Source organism: Prinia subflava, chromosome 6, assembly GCF_021018805.1.
Source record: "Prinia subflava isolate CZ2003 ecotype Zambia chromosome 6, Cam_Psub_1.2, whole genome shotgun sequence".
Lineage (NCBI taxonomy): Eukaryota > Metazoa > Chordata > Aves > Passeriformes > Cisticolidae > Prinia > Prinia subflava.
The window spans coordinates 16,386,382-16,403,653 of NC_086252.1; the positions used below are offsets into that span (position 1 = coordinate 16,386,382).

The following is a 17,272-nucleotide window of genomic DNA, read 5'->3' on the forward strand; positions in this document are numbered from 1 at the left end:
GAATAAGAATGACTTCTTCTGTGATGTAATGTTTTATCTTTTATTTGCTTTTCAGACCCACCAGGTCCACCTGCAAATCCAAGAGTGACTGATACCACAAAGACAAGTGCCTCTTTAGCCTGGGGCAAGCCTCACTACGATGGTGGTCTTGAAATCACTGGCTATATAGTAGAGCATCAAAAAGAAGGAGAAGATGAATGGGTGAAAGACACAATAGGGACTGCTTTAAGAATCACTCAGTTTGTTGTAGCTCATCTGCAGACCGGGGCCAAGTATAATTTCAGAATCTCTGCCATGAATGCTGCAGGTGTCGGTGAACCAGCAATAATTCCAAGTGTGGAAATCACTGACCGAGAAGAGATTCCTGACTTTGAACTGGATGCTGAGCTAAGAAGAACGCTTGTTGTTAGAGCTGGATTAACTATTCGGATTTTTGTACCAATTAAAGGACGCCCAACTCCAGAAGTTACGTGGACAAAAGATGATGTTTCACTCAAAGGACGTGCCAGTATTGAAAATACCGACTCTTTTACCCTCTTGATTGTCACAGAGTGCACCAGATATGATGCGGGAAAATATGTAATGACACTTGAAAATGCTGCTGGTAAGAAGACTGGCTTTGTAAATGTAAAAGTCTTGGATACACCAGGTCCACCAATAAACCTGAAGCCTAGGGAAATAACCAAAGACAGCATCACCCTCCAATGGGATATGCCTCTGGTAGATGGAGGTTCACGTATAACAAACTATATTGTTGAGAAACGTGAATCAACTCGGAAGGCATATTCAACAGTCACAACCAACTGCCAGAAGTGTTCCTTCAAGATTCCTAATTTGGCTGAGGGCTGTGAATACTATTTCAGAGTACTGGCTGAAAATGAGTATGGTATTGGTGAACCAGCTGAAACTACAGAACCAGTAAAAGCTTCTGAGGCCCCATCCCCACCTGAGAGCCTTAATATTATGGATGTAACACGGAACTCAGTTAGCCTAGCTTGGCCAAAACCAGAACACGATGGTGGCAGCAAGATCACTGGGTATGTAATTGAAGCACAGAGAAAAGGAACCAACCAGTGGGCACACATCACCACTGTAAAAACGCTGGACTGTGTAGTGAAGAATCTAACTGAAAATGAGGAGTATACTTTCCAGGTTATGGCAGTAAACAGTGCTGGAAGAAGTGCCCCAAGGGAAAGCAGACCAGTTATTATCAAGGAGCAAACAATGCTACCAGAGTTTGACCTCCGTGCTATTTACCAGAAAACAGTCATTGCCAAAGCTGGTGACAATATCAAGATTGAAATCCCTGTACTTGGCCGTCCAAGGCCTACCGTGACTTGGAAGAAAGAAGACCAGGTACTTAAGCAAACACAAAGGGTAAACTATGAAAACACAGCAACCGCAACCATACTGACCATCAATGAATGTATTAGAAGTGATAGTGGTCAATATCCACTGTCAGCTAAAAATATTGTTGGAGAAGTTAGTGAAGTAATCACAGTTCAGGTTCATGACATACCTGGACCGCCTACTGGACCAATCAAATTTGAAGAAATTTCATGTGATTACCTAACATTCTCATGGGAGCCTCCTTTGAATGATGGTGGTGTACCAATAAGTAACTACGTTGTAGAAATGCGTCAGACTGACAGTACCACGTGGACTGAATTGGCAACTACAGTGATACGTACTACATTTAAAGCCATTCGTCTTACTACTGGAGTTGAGTATCAGTTCCGCGTTAAAGCTCAAAACAGATACGGAGTTGGTCCAGCCATTACTTCAGAGTCTGTAGTTGCCAACTACCCGTTTAAGGTCCCTGGGCCTCCTGGCACTCCTCAGGTGATTGCAGTCACCAAAGAAACCATGACCATTAGCTGGAATGAGCCAGTTACTGATGGTGGAAGCCCAATACTGGGATATCACATTGAAAGAAAAGAGCGAAACAGCATTGTTTGGCAGACTGTAAGTAAAATGTTGGTGTCAGGAAATATCTTTAAATCATCTGGACTTACCGATGGCATTGCATATGAATTCCGTGTTATAGCAGAAAATCTGGCTGGGAAGAGTAAGCCAAGCAAGCCTTCTGAGCCTGTGTTTGCCCTGGATCCAATAGATCCGCCTGGTAAGCCGATACCTCTGAACATCACAAGACATGCAGTTACACTGAAGTGGACTAAACCAGAATATAATGGAGGTTTTAAGATAACTGGCTACACTGTTGAAAAAAGAGATCTTCCTAATGGCCGTTGGCTGAAGGCTAATTTCAGCAATATACTAGAGACTGAATTCACTGTAAGTGGTTTGACAGAAGATGCTGCCTATGAATTCCGTGTCATTGCTAGGAATGCTGGTGGAGCTGTTAGTCAGCCCTCGGAGCCATCAGATGCAATCACTTGCAGAGATGACATTGAAGCACCAAGGATAAAGGTGGATGCTAAATACAAGGACACCATAGTGCTGAAAGCAGGTGAAGTTTTCAGACTTGAGGCTGATGTTTCAGGTCGCCCTCCACCAACTATGACATGGACAAAGGGAGAAAAAGAACTTGAAGACACAGCAAAATTAGAAATAAAAATAGCAGATTTCTCTACCATTCTCATCAACAAAGATTCCTCAAGAAGAGATGGTGGTGCCTATACACTTACTGCAACAAACCCTGGTGGCTTTGCCAAGCATATCTTCAATGTTAAAGTTCTTGATAGACCAGGTCCTCCAGAAGGGCCTTTGGCTGTGTCTGAAGTCACTGCAGAAAAATGTGTGCTGTCATGGCTACCCCCACTGGATGATGGAGGAGCAAAGATTGACCATTATGTGGTTGAAAAACGTGAAACAAGTAGATTGGCATGGACATCTGTAGGCACAGAAGTTCCAGTGACTAAACTGAAGGTTACTAAACTGTTGAAGGGCAATGAGTATGTGTTCCGAGTTATGGCTGTCAACAAATATGGAGTCGGTGAGCCTCTGGAATCAGAGCCCATTCTTGCAGTAAATCCATATGTTCCACCCGATCCACCTAAAACTCCTGAAGTTACAGCAATTACAAAGGATTCTATGGTTGTCTGTTGGGGTCATCCTGATTCTGATGGTGGGAGCCCAATAACTAACTACATTGTGGAACGTCGAGACAAGACTGGTCTACGGTGGGTGAAATGTAACAAAAGGGTTGTTACTGACCTACGTTATAAAGTATCTGGACTGACAGAAGGCCATGAATATGAATACAGAGTCATGGCGGAAAATGCTGCTGGTGTCAGTGAGCCAAGCCCAACCAGTCCATTCTACAAAGCCTGTGATACTGTGTTTAAGCCTGGTCCCCCAGGTAATCCTCGTGTTTTGGATAGCAGCAAGTCTTCTATTACAATAGCATGGAACAAACCAATATATGATGGTGGTTCAGAGATCACAGGTTACATGGTTGAGATTGCACTACCTGAAGAAGACGAGTGGAAGATTGTAACTCCACCAATGGGTCTAAAGGCCACTTCTTTTACCATCACTGACTTGAAGGAAAATCAAGAGTATAAAATACGGATATATGCTATGAACTCTGAAGGTCTTGGGGAACCTGCTCTTGTTCCTGGCACTCCAAAAGCTGAAGAAAGAATGCTACCTCCAGAGATTGAACTTGATGCAGAATTACGTAAAGTTGTAACTATTAGAGCTTGCTGTACTCTGAGACTCTTTGTCCCAATTAAAGGAAGACCAGCACCTGAAGTAAAATGGACAAGAGAACATGGGGAATCTTTGGATAGAGCAAGCATTGAATCAACAAGCTCTTATACTTTACTTATTGTTGAAAATGTAAATAGATTTGATAGTGGCAAATACATACTGACAATTGAAAATAGCTCAGGTAGTAAGACAGCATTTGTGAATGTCAGAGTTCTTGATACTCCAGGGGCACCTCAAGATTTGAAAATAAAGGAAGTTACAAAATCCTCAGTTACGCTCACATGGGAACCTCCTCTCATAGATGGTGGCTCTAAAATAAAAAATTACATCGTTGAAAAGCGTGAATCAACAAGAAAAGCTTATTCAACTGTTAATGCCAATTGCCACAAGACCAGCTGGAAAGTTGATTCACTGCAAGAAGGCTGCAACTACTACTTCAGAGTTCTAGCTGAAAATGAGTATGGAATAGGCCTTCCAGTTGAAACTTCAGAATCCATAAAAGTATCAGAAAGGCCACTTCCACCAGGGAAAATAACTTTGTTGGATGTGACAAGAAACAGCGTAACCTTATCTTGGGAAAAACCTGAACATGATGGTGGTAGCAGAATTCTGGGCTATATTGTAGAAATGCAAAGCAAAGGCAGTGAAAAGTGGTCAACTTGTGCTACAGTAAAAGTTACTGAAGCCACCATCACAGGATTGATCCAAGGTGAAGAGTACACCTTCCGTGTTTCAGCTCAGAATGAGAAAGGTATCAGTGATCCTCGCCAGCTGGGTATACCAGTTGTTGCAAAAGATCTTGTGATCCCACCAGCTTTCAAACTACTGTTTACAACTTTCAGTGTTCTGGCAGGAGAGGACTTAAAGGTTGATGTTCCTTTTGTTGGCCGACCCAAACCGGCAGTATCTTGGCATAAAGACAATGTGGCATTGAAGCAGACTACAAGAGTAAATGCAGAAAGCTCGGAAAACAACACAGTGTTAACCATAAAAGAAGCATGCAAAGAAGATGTGGGAACATATTTAGTTAAACTTACAAACTCTGCTGGTGAAGCAACTGAGACACTAAATATTGTTGTCCTTGACAAGCCAGGACCTCCAACTGGACCAGTAAAAGTAGATGAAGTAACAGCAGATAGTATTACCATTTCCTGGGAACCACCCAAGTATGATGGTGGTAGCTCTATCAATAATTACATTGTAGAAAGAAGAGACACTTCCACCACAACTTGGCACATTGTGTCAGCTACTGTTGCAAGAACGACTATAAAAGCATGTCGTTTAAAGACTGGCTGTGAATATCAGTTCAGAATTGCAGCTGAGAACAGATATGGCAAGAGTACATATCTCACCTCAGAGTCAATAATAGCCCAATACCCATTTAAAGTTCCTGGTCCACCTGGAACTCCTTTTGTAACAAATGTCTCAAAAGACAGCATGGTGGTACAATGGCATGAACCCGTCAATGATGGCGGTAGCAGGATCATTGGTTATCACTTGGAGCGCAAAGAAAGAAACAGCATTCTGTGGGCTAAACTAAATAAAACACCTCTTCCAGATACCAAATTTAAGACAACTGGCCTTGAGGAGGGTCTTGAATATGAATTCAGAGTCTATGCAGAAAACATAGTGGGAATTGGAAAAGCAAGTAGAGCATCTGAATGCTATACTGCACGTGACCCATGTGATCCTCCAGGTCGTCCAGAACCTGTAATTGTCACAAGAAGCTCAGTAACACTCCAGTGGAAGAAACCTATTTATGATGGCGGAAGTAAAATCACAGGTTATGTTGTTGAAAAGAAGGAATTACCTGATGGCCGTTGGATGAAAGCAAGCTTTACAAATGTCATTGATACTCAGTTTGAAGTAACTGGTCTAGTCGAAAACCAGAGATATGAATTCCGTGTTATAGCACGAAATGCTGCAGGTGTTTTCAGTGAACCATCTGAGAGCTCAGGGGCAATTACAGCAAGAGATGAAGTAGAACCACCTCAAATAAGTATGGATCCAAAATACAAAGACACTATTGTAGTGCACGCTGGTGAGTCATTCAAGCTTGATGCTGATGTTCATGGCAAACCAATACCTTCCATTCAGTGGTTAAAAGGTGATCGTGAGCTGACAAGCACTGCTCATATGGAAATAAAAACTACTGATTTTGCAACAAGCCTCAGTGTGAAGGAAGCCACTAGAGTTGACAGTGGGCAGTATGTACTACTGGCAAAGAATGTTGCAGGAGAAAAGAAGGTTCCTGTTAACGTCAAAGTTCTTGATAGACCTGGACCTCCAGAAGGACCTGTTGAGGTTACAGGCGTTACAGCTGAAAAATGCACACTGTCATGGAAACCTCCACTACAAGATGGTGGCAGCGATATTTCACACTACGTTGTAGAAAAAAGGGAAACCAGTCGCTTGGTATGGACTGTTGTTGACTCAAATGTGCAAACCCTGAATTGCAAAGTTACAAAACTTCTAGAAGGAAATGAGTACGTTTTCCGCATCATGGCAGTAAATAAGTATGGTGTTGGCGAACCTCTTGAATCTGACCCAGTAGTCGCAAAGAATCCATTTGTTGTTCCACTTCCTCCAAAGGCTCCAGAAGTCACAGCAGTTACCAAGGATTCTATGATAGTTGTATGGGAAAGACCAGCCTCAGATGGTGGCAGTGAAATCCTGGGTTACGTCCTTGAAAAACGAGATAAGGAAGGTATTCGCTGGACAAGATGTAACAAACGCCTGATAAGTGAACTGCGATACAGAGTGACTGGTCTTATAGAAAATCATGATTATGAGTACAGAGTTTCAGCTGAAAATGCTGCTGGTCTTAGTGAACCAAGTCCACCTTCTACTTACTACAAAGCATGTGATCCTATTTATAAGCCAGGTCCACCCAATAATCCTAAAGTTACGGATGTCACAAGATCTTCAGTTTTTCTTTCGTGGGGTAAACCCATATATGATGGTGGCTCTGAAATTCAGGGATACATTGTGGAAAAATGTGATGTAAGTGATGGTGAATGGGCAATTTGTACCCCTCCAACTGGAATTAAGAATACTCACATGGAAGTAGAAAAATTAGTGGAAAAACATGAATACAAATTCCGTGTATGTGCCGTTAATAAAGCAGGAGTTGGAGAGCATGCAGATGTTCCCGGTTCTGTCATTGTAGAAGAGAAGATGGAGGCACCAGACCTTGACCTTGACATGGAATTAAGGAAGATTGTAAATGTGAGAGCAGGAGGTTCCTTAAGACTGTTTGTTCCCATCAGAGGTCGGCCAACACCTGAAGTAAAATGGGGTAAAGTGGATGGTGACATCAGAGAAGCAGCTATTATTGATACCACTAGTAGCTTTACTTCCCTTGTTCTAGATAACGTTAACAGATTTGATAGTGGAAAGTATACTCTGACCTTGGAAAACAGCAGTGGAACAAAGTCGGCCTTTGTCAGTGTAAGAGTACTGGATACCCCAAGTGCACCTGTTAATTTAAAAATCAGAGAGATCACTAAAGACTCTGTTTCACTTTCATGGGAGCCTCCTCTTTTGGATGGTGGAGCAAAAATAAAGAATTTCATTATTGAAAAGCGTGAAGCAACAAGAAAGGCATATGCAGCTGTTGTGACAAACTGCCACAAGACTTCATGGAAAGTAGATCAGCTTCAGGAGGGCTGCTATTACTTCTTCAGAGTCTCTGCTGAGAATGAATATGGAATTGGCCTCCCTGCAGAAACCAGTGACCCAATTAAAGTTGCTGAAGTTCCACAGCCTCCTGGGAAAATAACAGTGGATGATGTCACAAGAAATAGTGTTTCACTAAGCTGGGCAAAACCTGAACATGATGGTGGTAGCAAAATCATACAGTATATTGTTGAAATGCAGGCAAAAGGTAGTGAGAAGTGGTCAGAGTGTGCTCGTGTTAAAACACTTGAAGCAGTTGTTACCAATCTAACTCAAGGGGAAGAATATCTTTTTAGAGTAATGGCCGTAAATGAAAAGGGAAAGAGTGACCCTAGAGCACTTGCAGTTCCAATAGTTGCCAAAGACCTGGTGATTGAACCTGATGTAAGACCCGCTTTCCACAGTTACAGTGTTCAGGTCGGACAGGACCTAAAAGTAGAAATACCAATTGCAGGTCGACCTAAACCAACTGTTACCTGGGTTAAAGATGGCCAGCCATTAAGACAGACAACAAGAATCAATGTTAGCGATTCCACTGATCTCACTATATTGAACCTTAAGGAAACTAGCAAAGAAGACAGTGGCACTTATGAAATCACTGTGGCTAATGTTGTTGGGCAAAAGTCTGCCTCTGTTGAAATTATTACTCTAGACAAACCTGACCCCCCAGCTGGACCTGTGAAGTTTGATGAAATAAGTGCAGAAAGTATTACCCTGTCATGGAATCCCCCAGTGTACACAGGCGGCTGCCAAATCACCAACTATGTTGTTCACAAGAGAGATACAACAACCACTGTATGGGAAACAGTTTCAGCTACAGTTGCAAGAACTACACTGAAGGTGACTAAACTGAAAACTGGTTCGGAATACCAGTTCAGAATATTTGCTGAGAACAGGTACGGGCAGAGTTTTGCATTGGAATCTGCACCGGTTGTAGCACAGTATCCCTACAAGGAGCCAGGACCTCCTGGCACACCATTTGTGACAACAGTTACAAAAGACTCCATGGTTGTACAATGGCATGAACCAGTGAATGATGGTGGCAGTAGAGTGTTGGGCTACCATCTTGAGAGAAAGGAGAAAAACAGCATTCTATGGACTAAAGTAAACAAGACTATTATTCAGGACACAAGTTTTAAGACAAATAACCTCGAAGAAGGAATTGAATATGAGTTTCGAGTTTCTGCAGAAAATATTGTTGGTGTTGGCAGAACAAGTAAAGTTTCTGAGTGCTACGTAGCTCGTGATCCATGTGATCCTCCAGGTCGCCCAGAAGCTATAATAATAAAAAGAAGCTCTATTACTCTACAGTGGACCAAACCAGAATATGATGGTGGAAGTAAGGTTACTGGTTATATTGTAGAGAAACGTGACTTACCAGATGGTCGCTGGATGAAAGCGAGTTTCACAAATATCATTGAAACTCAGTTCACTGTAACAGGACTTACGGAAGACCAAAGATACGAATTTAGAGTAATTGCAAAGAATGCTGCAGGTGCAATAAGCAAACCTTCTGATAGTACAGGGCCAATAACAGCAAGGGACGAAGTTGAACTTCCACGAATTTCAATGGATCCAAAGTACAGAGAGACTATTGTTGTAAATGCTGGTGAAACATTCAGACTTGAGGCTGATGTTCATGGAAAGCCACTACCGACCATTAAGTGGTACAAAGGAGATAAAGAGCTTGAGGACACTGCTAGATATGAAATAAAGAACACAGATTTCAGTGCATTAATAATTGTAAAAGATGCTATTAGAGTTGATGGTGGACAGTACATTCTAGAAGCCTCTAATGTTGCAGGAACAAAGACAGTAACAGTAAACGTAAAAGTCTTGGACAGGCCAGGACCTCCAGAGGGCCCAGTCCAAGTGACAGGAGTTACAGCTGAAAAATGTGCACTGGCATGGGGTCCTCCTCTTCATGATGGTGGCAGTGATATTTCTCATTACATTGTAGAGAAGAGAGAAACCAGCCGCTTGGCATGGACTGTGGTTGCTTCAGAAGTTTTGCCTACAATGCTGAAAGTAACCAAACTCTTGGAAGGAAACGAATACGTCTTCCGTATCATGGCAGTTAACAAATATGGGGTTGGTGAGCCATTAGAATCCATGCCAGTAATGATGAGAAATCCATTTGTGGTTCCTGGACCACCAAAAGCCTTGGAAATTACCAACATCACCAAGGATTCTATGACAGTCTGCTGGACCCGGCCAGATAGTGATGGAGGTAGTGAAATCATAGGTTACATTGTAGAAAAGAGAGACCGAGCAGGCATCAGATGGATAAAATGCAATAAACGCCGCATTACAGATTTGCGATTAAGAGTTACAGGTTTAACAGAGGATCATGAGTATGAATTCAGAGTTTCTGCTGAAAATGCTGCTGGAGTTGGTGAACCAAGCCAAGTTTCTCCCTACTTCAAAGCTTGTGACCCAATGTTCAAGCCTGGCCCACCTACAAATGCCCATGTTGTGGATACCACCAAAAGTTCAGTTACACTTGGTTGGAGTAAACCTATTTATGATGGTGGTTGTGAAATCCAGGGATACCTTGTAGAAATCTGTAAAGCAGATGAAGATGAATGGTCACTTGTTACTCCACAGACAGGTATACGTGCCACTCGATTTGAGATCAAAAAACTTACTGAACATCAAGAATACAAACTACGAGTGTGTGCTCTCAACAAGATTGGTGTGGGAGAGCCTGCATCAGTTCCTGGTACTATTAAACCAGAAGACAAACTTGAAGCTCCAGAACTTGATATTGATTCAGAGTTAAGGAAAGGGATAGTGGTTAGAGCTGGTGGGTCTGCTAGGATTCACATACCATTCAGGGGACGACCAATACCTGATATCACATGGTCCCGAGAAGAAGGTGAATTCTCAGAAAGAGTTCAGATTGATAAAGGCATAAACTACACACAACTTTCAATTGATAACTGTGATAGAAATGATGCTGGAAAGTATATTCTTAAGCTAGAGAACAGCAGTGGTTCTAAATCTGCATTTGTTACAGTGAAAGTCTTGGACACGCCAGGACCCCCGCAAAACTTAGTGGTAAAGGATATAAAGAAAGATTCTGCTGTATTATCTTGGGAGCCACCAATTATTGATGGTGGTGCAAAGGTAAAGAACTATGTGATAGACAAGCGTGAGTCAACCAGGAAGGCATTTGCAAATGTAAGTACTAAGTGTGGCAAGACAAGTTTTAAAGTTGAAAATCTTACAGAAGGAGCAATTTATTACTTCAGAGTTATGGCTGAAAATGAATATGGAATTGGTGTTCCAGTTGAAACTAAGGATGCTGTCAAAGCCTCAGAGCCACCTCTGCCTCCTGGGAAAGTAACACTCACTGATGTGACTCAGAGAAGTGCATCACTTACCTGGGAAAAACCTGAACACGATGGAGGAAGCAGAATTTTGGGATACCTTGTTGAAATGTTGCCTAAAGGAACAGAAAAATGGAGTGTTGTTAGTGAGAGCAAAACATGTAATGCAGAGGTTTCTGGTTTGAGTCCAGGACAGGAATATCAATTCCGTGTGATTGCCTACAATGAAAAAGGCAAAAGTGATCCCAGAGCACTTGGAATTCCTGTGATAGCTAAAGACTTGACTATTGAGCCAAGTTTCAAATTGATGTTTAATACATATAGTGTACAAGCTGGAGAAGATCTGAAGGTAGAAGTACCATTTATAGGTAGACCCAAACCTACGATTACTTGGACAAAAGATGAGCAGCCACTGAAACAGACAACCAGATTAAATATTCAGAATACAACAACATCGACTATTTTACATATTAAAGAAAGCAACAAGGAAGACTTTGGTAAATATACAGTAACAGCAACAAATGCAGCTGGTACTGCAACAGAGCACCTTAGCATAATTGTACTAGAAAAGCCTGGCCCACCACGAGGACCTGTCCGCTTTGATGAAATTAGTGCGGACTTTGTTGTTTTATCATGGGATCCACCTGATTATACTGGTGGCTGCCAGATAAGCAACTATATAGTAGAGAAGCGTGACACAAGCACTACCACATGGAACATTGTGTCAGCAACAGTTGCAAGAACAACCATCAAAGCAACAAAGCTTAAAACAGGTTCTGAATACCAGTTCAGGATTTCTGCTGAAAATAGATATGGAAAGAGCTCTCCTTTGGCTTCTAAATCAGTTGTTGTGCAATACCCCTACAAGGAGCCTGGACCACCTGGAACCCCATTTGTTACAGCAGCTTCCAAGGACCATATGATCGTACAATGGCATGAACCAGTTAATGACGGAGGAAGCAAAGTTCTTGGCTACCATCTTGAGCGTAAAGATAAGAACAGCATTCTTTGGACAAAACAGAACAAGTCACTTATTGTGGACACAAAATATAAAACAGACGGCCTTGAAGAAGGTCTTGAATATGAGTTCAGAGTTTCTGCTGAAAACATTGTTGGCATTGGCAAAGTCAGCAAAGTTTCAGAACTGTATGTTGCCCGGGATCCTTGTGACCCACCTGGCCGCCCAGAGGCCATTGTTGTTACAAGAAGTAATATCACATTGAAGTGGAAAAAGCCAGAATATGATGGTGGAAGCAAAATAACTGGTTATATTGTAGAAAAGAAAGAGCTGCCGGATGGTCGCTGGATGAAAGCCAGCTTTACAAACGTGCTGGAAACAGAATTTACAGTGAGTGGTCTTGTTGAAAACCAACGATATGAATTCAGAGTAATTGCAAGAAATGCAGCAGGTTGCTTGAGTGAACCATCTGAAAGTACAGGGCCTATTACTGCCAGAGATGAAATTGAAGCACCGGGAGCTTCACTGGATCCTAAATACAGAGATGTCATTGTTGTTCATGCTGGAGAAACCTTTGTTCTTGAAGCTGATATCCATGGCAAACCTATTCCTGATGTTACATGGTCAAAAGATGGTAAAGACCTTGAAGGAGCAACTGCAAGAATGGAAATTAAGTCTACTATTGAGAAAACAATTCTCACTGTCAAAGACTGTATAAGAGTGGATGGAGGTCACTATACTCTTAACCTCAAAAATGTTGGTGGCACCAAGTCTATACCAATCACTGTAAAAGTGCTTGACAGACCAGGACCTCCAGAAGGACCTTTGAATGTTACAGGTGTCACTGCAGAGAAATGCTACTTGTCATGGTCTCCACCTTTGCATGATGGTGGCTCTAGTATCTCACATTATATCATTGAGAAGAGAGAGACAAGTAGGCTTTCATGGACACAAGTAGCAACAGAAGTGCAGGCTCTTAACCACAAAGTAACCAAACTCCTTCCTGGAAATGAATACATTTTCCGTGTAATGGCAGTGAATAAATATGGAATTGGAGAGCCCTTGGAATCCGAACCGGTAGTGGCTCGTAATCCATACAAACCCCCTGGCCCTCCTTCAACACCTGAAGTTTCAGCAATCACAAAAGATTCTATGGTGGTAACATGGGGTCGCCCAGAAGACAATGGGGGAGCTGAAATTGAAGGTTACATCCTTGAAAAACGAGACAAAGATGGTATCCGGTGGACCAAATGCAATAAGAAAAGGCTGACAGATTTGCGATTCAGAGTAACAGGTCTAACTGATGGGCATTTCTATGAATTTAGAGTGTCTGCTGAAAATGCTGCAGGGGTAGGGGAACCCAGTGAGCCATCCATTTTCTATCGTGCTTGTGATGTATTATATCCACCAGGTCCACCTAGCAATCCAAAGGTTACAGATACTTCGAGGTCATCAGTTTCCCTTGCCTGGAGTAAGCCCATTTATGATGGTGGTGCTCCTGTTAAAGGATATGTCGTAGAAGTAAAAGAAGCTGCTGCTGATGAATGGACTACCTGCACCCCACCAACAGGCATACAAGCAAAACAGTTCACCGTGACAAAACTAAAAGAGAACCAGGAGTATAACTTCCGCATCTGTGCCATCAACTCAGAAGGAGTAGGAGAACCTGCAACTATACCTGGTGCAGTCTTAGCAGAGGACAAGATTGAACCTCCTGAAATTGAACTTGATGCAGATCTCAGAAAAGTAGTCACTGTACGTGCTAGTGGTACTTTACGCCTGTTTGTCACTATCAAAGGAAGACCAGAACCTGAAGTTAAATGGGAGAAAGCAGAAGGAACAATTAGTGAGCGAGCTCAGATTGAAGTCACCAGTTCCTACACAATGCTGGTCATTGACAATGTCAATAGATTTGATAGTGGTAGATACAATCTTACTTTAGAGAACAACAGTGGCAAAAAATCAGCTTTTGTTAATGTCAGAGTGCTTGATACACCTAGTGCACCTCTAAACCTGACAATCAGAGAAGTGAAAAAAGATTTTGTAACTTTAGCCTGGGAAGCACCACTGATTGATGGCGGAGCTAAAATTACCAACTATGTAGTTGAAAAGCGAGAATCCACGAGAAAGGCATATGCTACAGTTACAAGCAACTGTACTAAGAATTCCTTCAAGATTACTCAACTACAAGAAGGATGTAGTTATTACTTCCGTGTTCTAGCTGTAAATGAATATGGGGCTGGTTTACCAGCAGAAACTCCTGATCCAGTTAAGGTGTCTGAACCACCTTCTCCACCTTCAAAGGTCATTCTTGTTGATGTGACTCGCAATTCTGCTTCAATTAAATGGGAAAAGCCAGAGAGTGATGGTGGTAGTAAAATTACTGGTTATATAGTAGAAATGCAGACAAAGGGAAGTGTAAAATGGAGCGCATGTACACAGGTGAAAACATTGGAAGCAACAATAACAGGTTTAAGTATGGGAGAAGAGTACAGTTTCAGGGTGATTGCTGTTAATGAAAAAGGAAAAAGTGATCCAAGAGAACTCGGTGTCCCAGTCATTGCAAAAGATATTGAAATCCAGCCATCTGTTGAGCTCCTTTTTAACACATTCACGGTGAAAGCTGGAGATGATCTTAAGATTGACATTCCATTCAGAGGGCGACCTCTTCCCACTGCTAGCTGGAAGAAGGATGGGAATCCCTTAAAACAGACAACCAGGGTAAATGTTCAGACATCAAAGACTTTAACTTCACTGTCCATCAAGGAAGCTACAAATGAAGATCTGGGACATTATGAATTACATCTTTCAAATACTGCCGGATCAACAACAGCTTCTCTAACTGTAGTTGTCCTTGACAGACCAGGACCACCAACGGATGTTAAAATTGATGAAGTTAGTGCTGATAGTGTAACTTTGTCTTGGAAACCTCCAGCATATGATGGTGGATGTCATATTAGCAATTACATTGTGGAGAAGAGAGATACTACCACAACAACATGGGACGTAGTATCTGCAGCAGTTGCAAGAACATCAATTAAAGTATCTCGACTCGTCACTGGATCTGAATATCAGTTCCGTGTTTGTGCAGAAAACCGCTATGGGAAAAGCACTTATACTAATTCTCCTTCTGTTGTGGCAGAGTATCCATTTAAGCCTCCAGGTCCACCTGGAACACCTCGTGTGGCACATGCAACTAAATCTTTCATGATTGTAACTTGGCAGGTACCAGTTAATGATGGAGGTAGTGTAGTACTAGGATACCACTTGGAGCATAAAGAAAGAAGCAGCATTCTTTGGACAAAAGTCAACAAGAGCCTCATAACTGATACACAAATGAAAGTTACAGGTCTTGATGAAGGACTGATGTATGAATACCGTGTGTATGCAGAAAACATTGCTGGAATAGGCAAATGCAGCAAAGCATGTGAACCAGTTGCTGCAAGAGATCCATGTGATCCTCCTGGTCAACCAGAAGTTATTAATATTACAAGAACATCTGTCTCATTGAAGTGGACTAAACCAGAATACGATGGTGGAGCTAAAGTAACAGGATATATTATTGAACGCCGAGAACTACCAGATGGTCGCTGGCTAAAATGTAATTTTACTAATGTGCAAGAAACATACTTTGATGTAGGTGGACTTACAGAAGACCAGCGTTATGAATTCCATGTGATTGCAAAGAATGCTGCTGGACTCTTCAGTCAGCCATCTGAATCAACTGGACCTGTGACAGTGAAAGATGATATAGAGGCTCCAAGAATAATGATGGATGCCAAATTCAGGGATGTTGTAGTTGTGAAAGCTGGAGAAGTGTTTAAAGTCAATGCTGATGTTGCAGGACGGCCAATACCAGTGATTTCATGGACAAAAGATGGCAAGGAGCTCGAAGGAAAAGCTAGAGTTGAAATAGTCTCAACAGATTACACTACTGCAATAACCATTAAGGACTGTATCCGAGGTGATTCAGGACAGTATGTACTAACGTTACAGAATGTTGCAGGAACAAAATCTTTGGCAATTAATTGCAAAGTACTTGATAGACCTGGCCCACCTGCAGGTCCATTAGAAATAAATGGCCTTACTGCTGAAAAGTGCCATTTATCATGGGGACCCCCTCAAGAAAACGGTGGTGCAGATATTGATCATTATATTGTGGAAAAACGTGAGACCAGCAGAATTGCATGGACACTTTGTGAAGGAGAGCTTAAAACAACATCTTGCAAAGTTACAAAGTTACTGAAGGGTAATGAGTATATTTTCAGAGTAATGGGAGTTAACAAATATGGTGTTGGTGAGCCTCTAGAAAGTGTTGCTGTTAAAGCCCTAGACCCATTTACAGTTCCAACTCCACCTACATCTTTAGAGATCACCAGTGTGAGCAAAGATTCAATAACATTGTGCTGGGCAAGACCTGAGTCTGATGGCGGCAGTGAGATCTCTGGCTACGTAATTGAAAGGCGTGAGAAAACCAGCCTAAGATGGATTCGTGTAAACAAAAAGCCAGTTTATGATTTAAGAGTGAAATCATCGGGTCTCCGTGAGGGTTGTGAATACGAATTCCGGGTTTATGCAGAAAATGCTGCTGGCCTCAGTCTCCCAAGTGAAACCACACCATTAATAAAGGCAGAAGATCCAATCTTCTTGCCATCACCCCCTTCTAAACCAAAGATTATGGATTCTACAAGGTCAAATATCACAATTAGCTGGACAAAGCCACTGTTCGATGGAGGTGCTCCAGTAACAGGATACACAGTTCAATACAAGAAAACTGATGAAACTGACTGGACAACAGCTATTCAGAATTTAAGAGGCACAGAATATACCATAACTGGGTTAACATCAGGCTCTGAGTACATTTTTAGAGTGAAATCCATTAACAAAATGGGTGTCAGTGAACCAAGTGATGTCTCAGAACCTCAGGTGGCAAAAGAAAGAGAGGAAGAACCTGCCTTTGAAATTGACAGTGAAATGCGGAAGACTTTAATTGTAAAGGCTGGTGGATCATTCACAATGACTGTTCCTTTCAGAGGCAAACCTGTCCCAAATGTAACATGGAACAAAGCAGACACTGATCTCCGTACACGTGCAAGCATTGACACTTCAAGTAATTGTACATCTCTTACTATTGAAAAAGCAACAAGAAATGATTCTGGAAAATACACATTAACATTGCAGAACATCCTGAACACTACCACCTTGACTTTAATTGTCAAAGTTCTTGATACCCCTGGCCCACCATCTAATATTGCTGCAAAAGATGTAACTAAAGAATCTGCTGTGTTATCTTGGGACGTTCCTGAAAATGATGGTGGAGCACCTGTAAAGAACTATGTGATTGAAAAACGAGAAGCTAGCAAAAAGGCGTGGGTCACTGTGACAAACAACTGTCATCGCCTGTCGTACAAGGTGACTGGTTTGCAAGAAGGTGCCATTTACTACTTCCGTGTCTCCGGAGAAAATGAATATGGTGTTGGAGTGCCTTCTGAGACCAAAGAGGGAACAAAAATAACAGGTATGTATTACTACAAAAAAAAAATTGCTAACACTTAAAATAATATGTGCTTTAAAGTGTTTACTTCAAAACAATGTCAAAAGCTTTAAATTTGCATGCAGTGAAATAGAT

General features: G+C 41.9%; 1 protein-coding gene across 1 annotated transcript in view; it reads left to right on the forward strand.

Annotated features, from left to right (window-relative positions):
- Positions 1-17,272, forward strand: part of TTN (titin) — a 237,978-nt gene that overhangs the window by 192,123 nt on the left and 28,583 nt on the right. Inside the window, 1 exon segment of the mRNA XM_063399870.1 lies at positions 56-17,161. Within this exon segment, the coding sequence (XP_063255940.1) occupies positions 56-17,161 (17,106 nt within the window).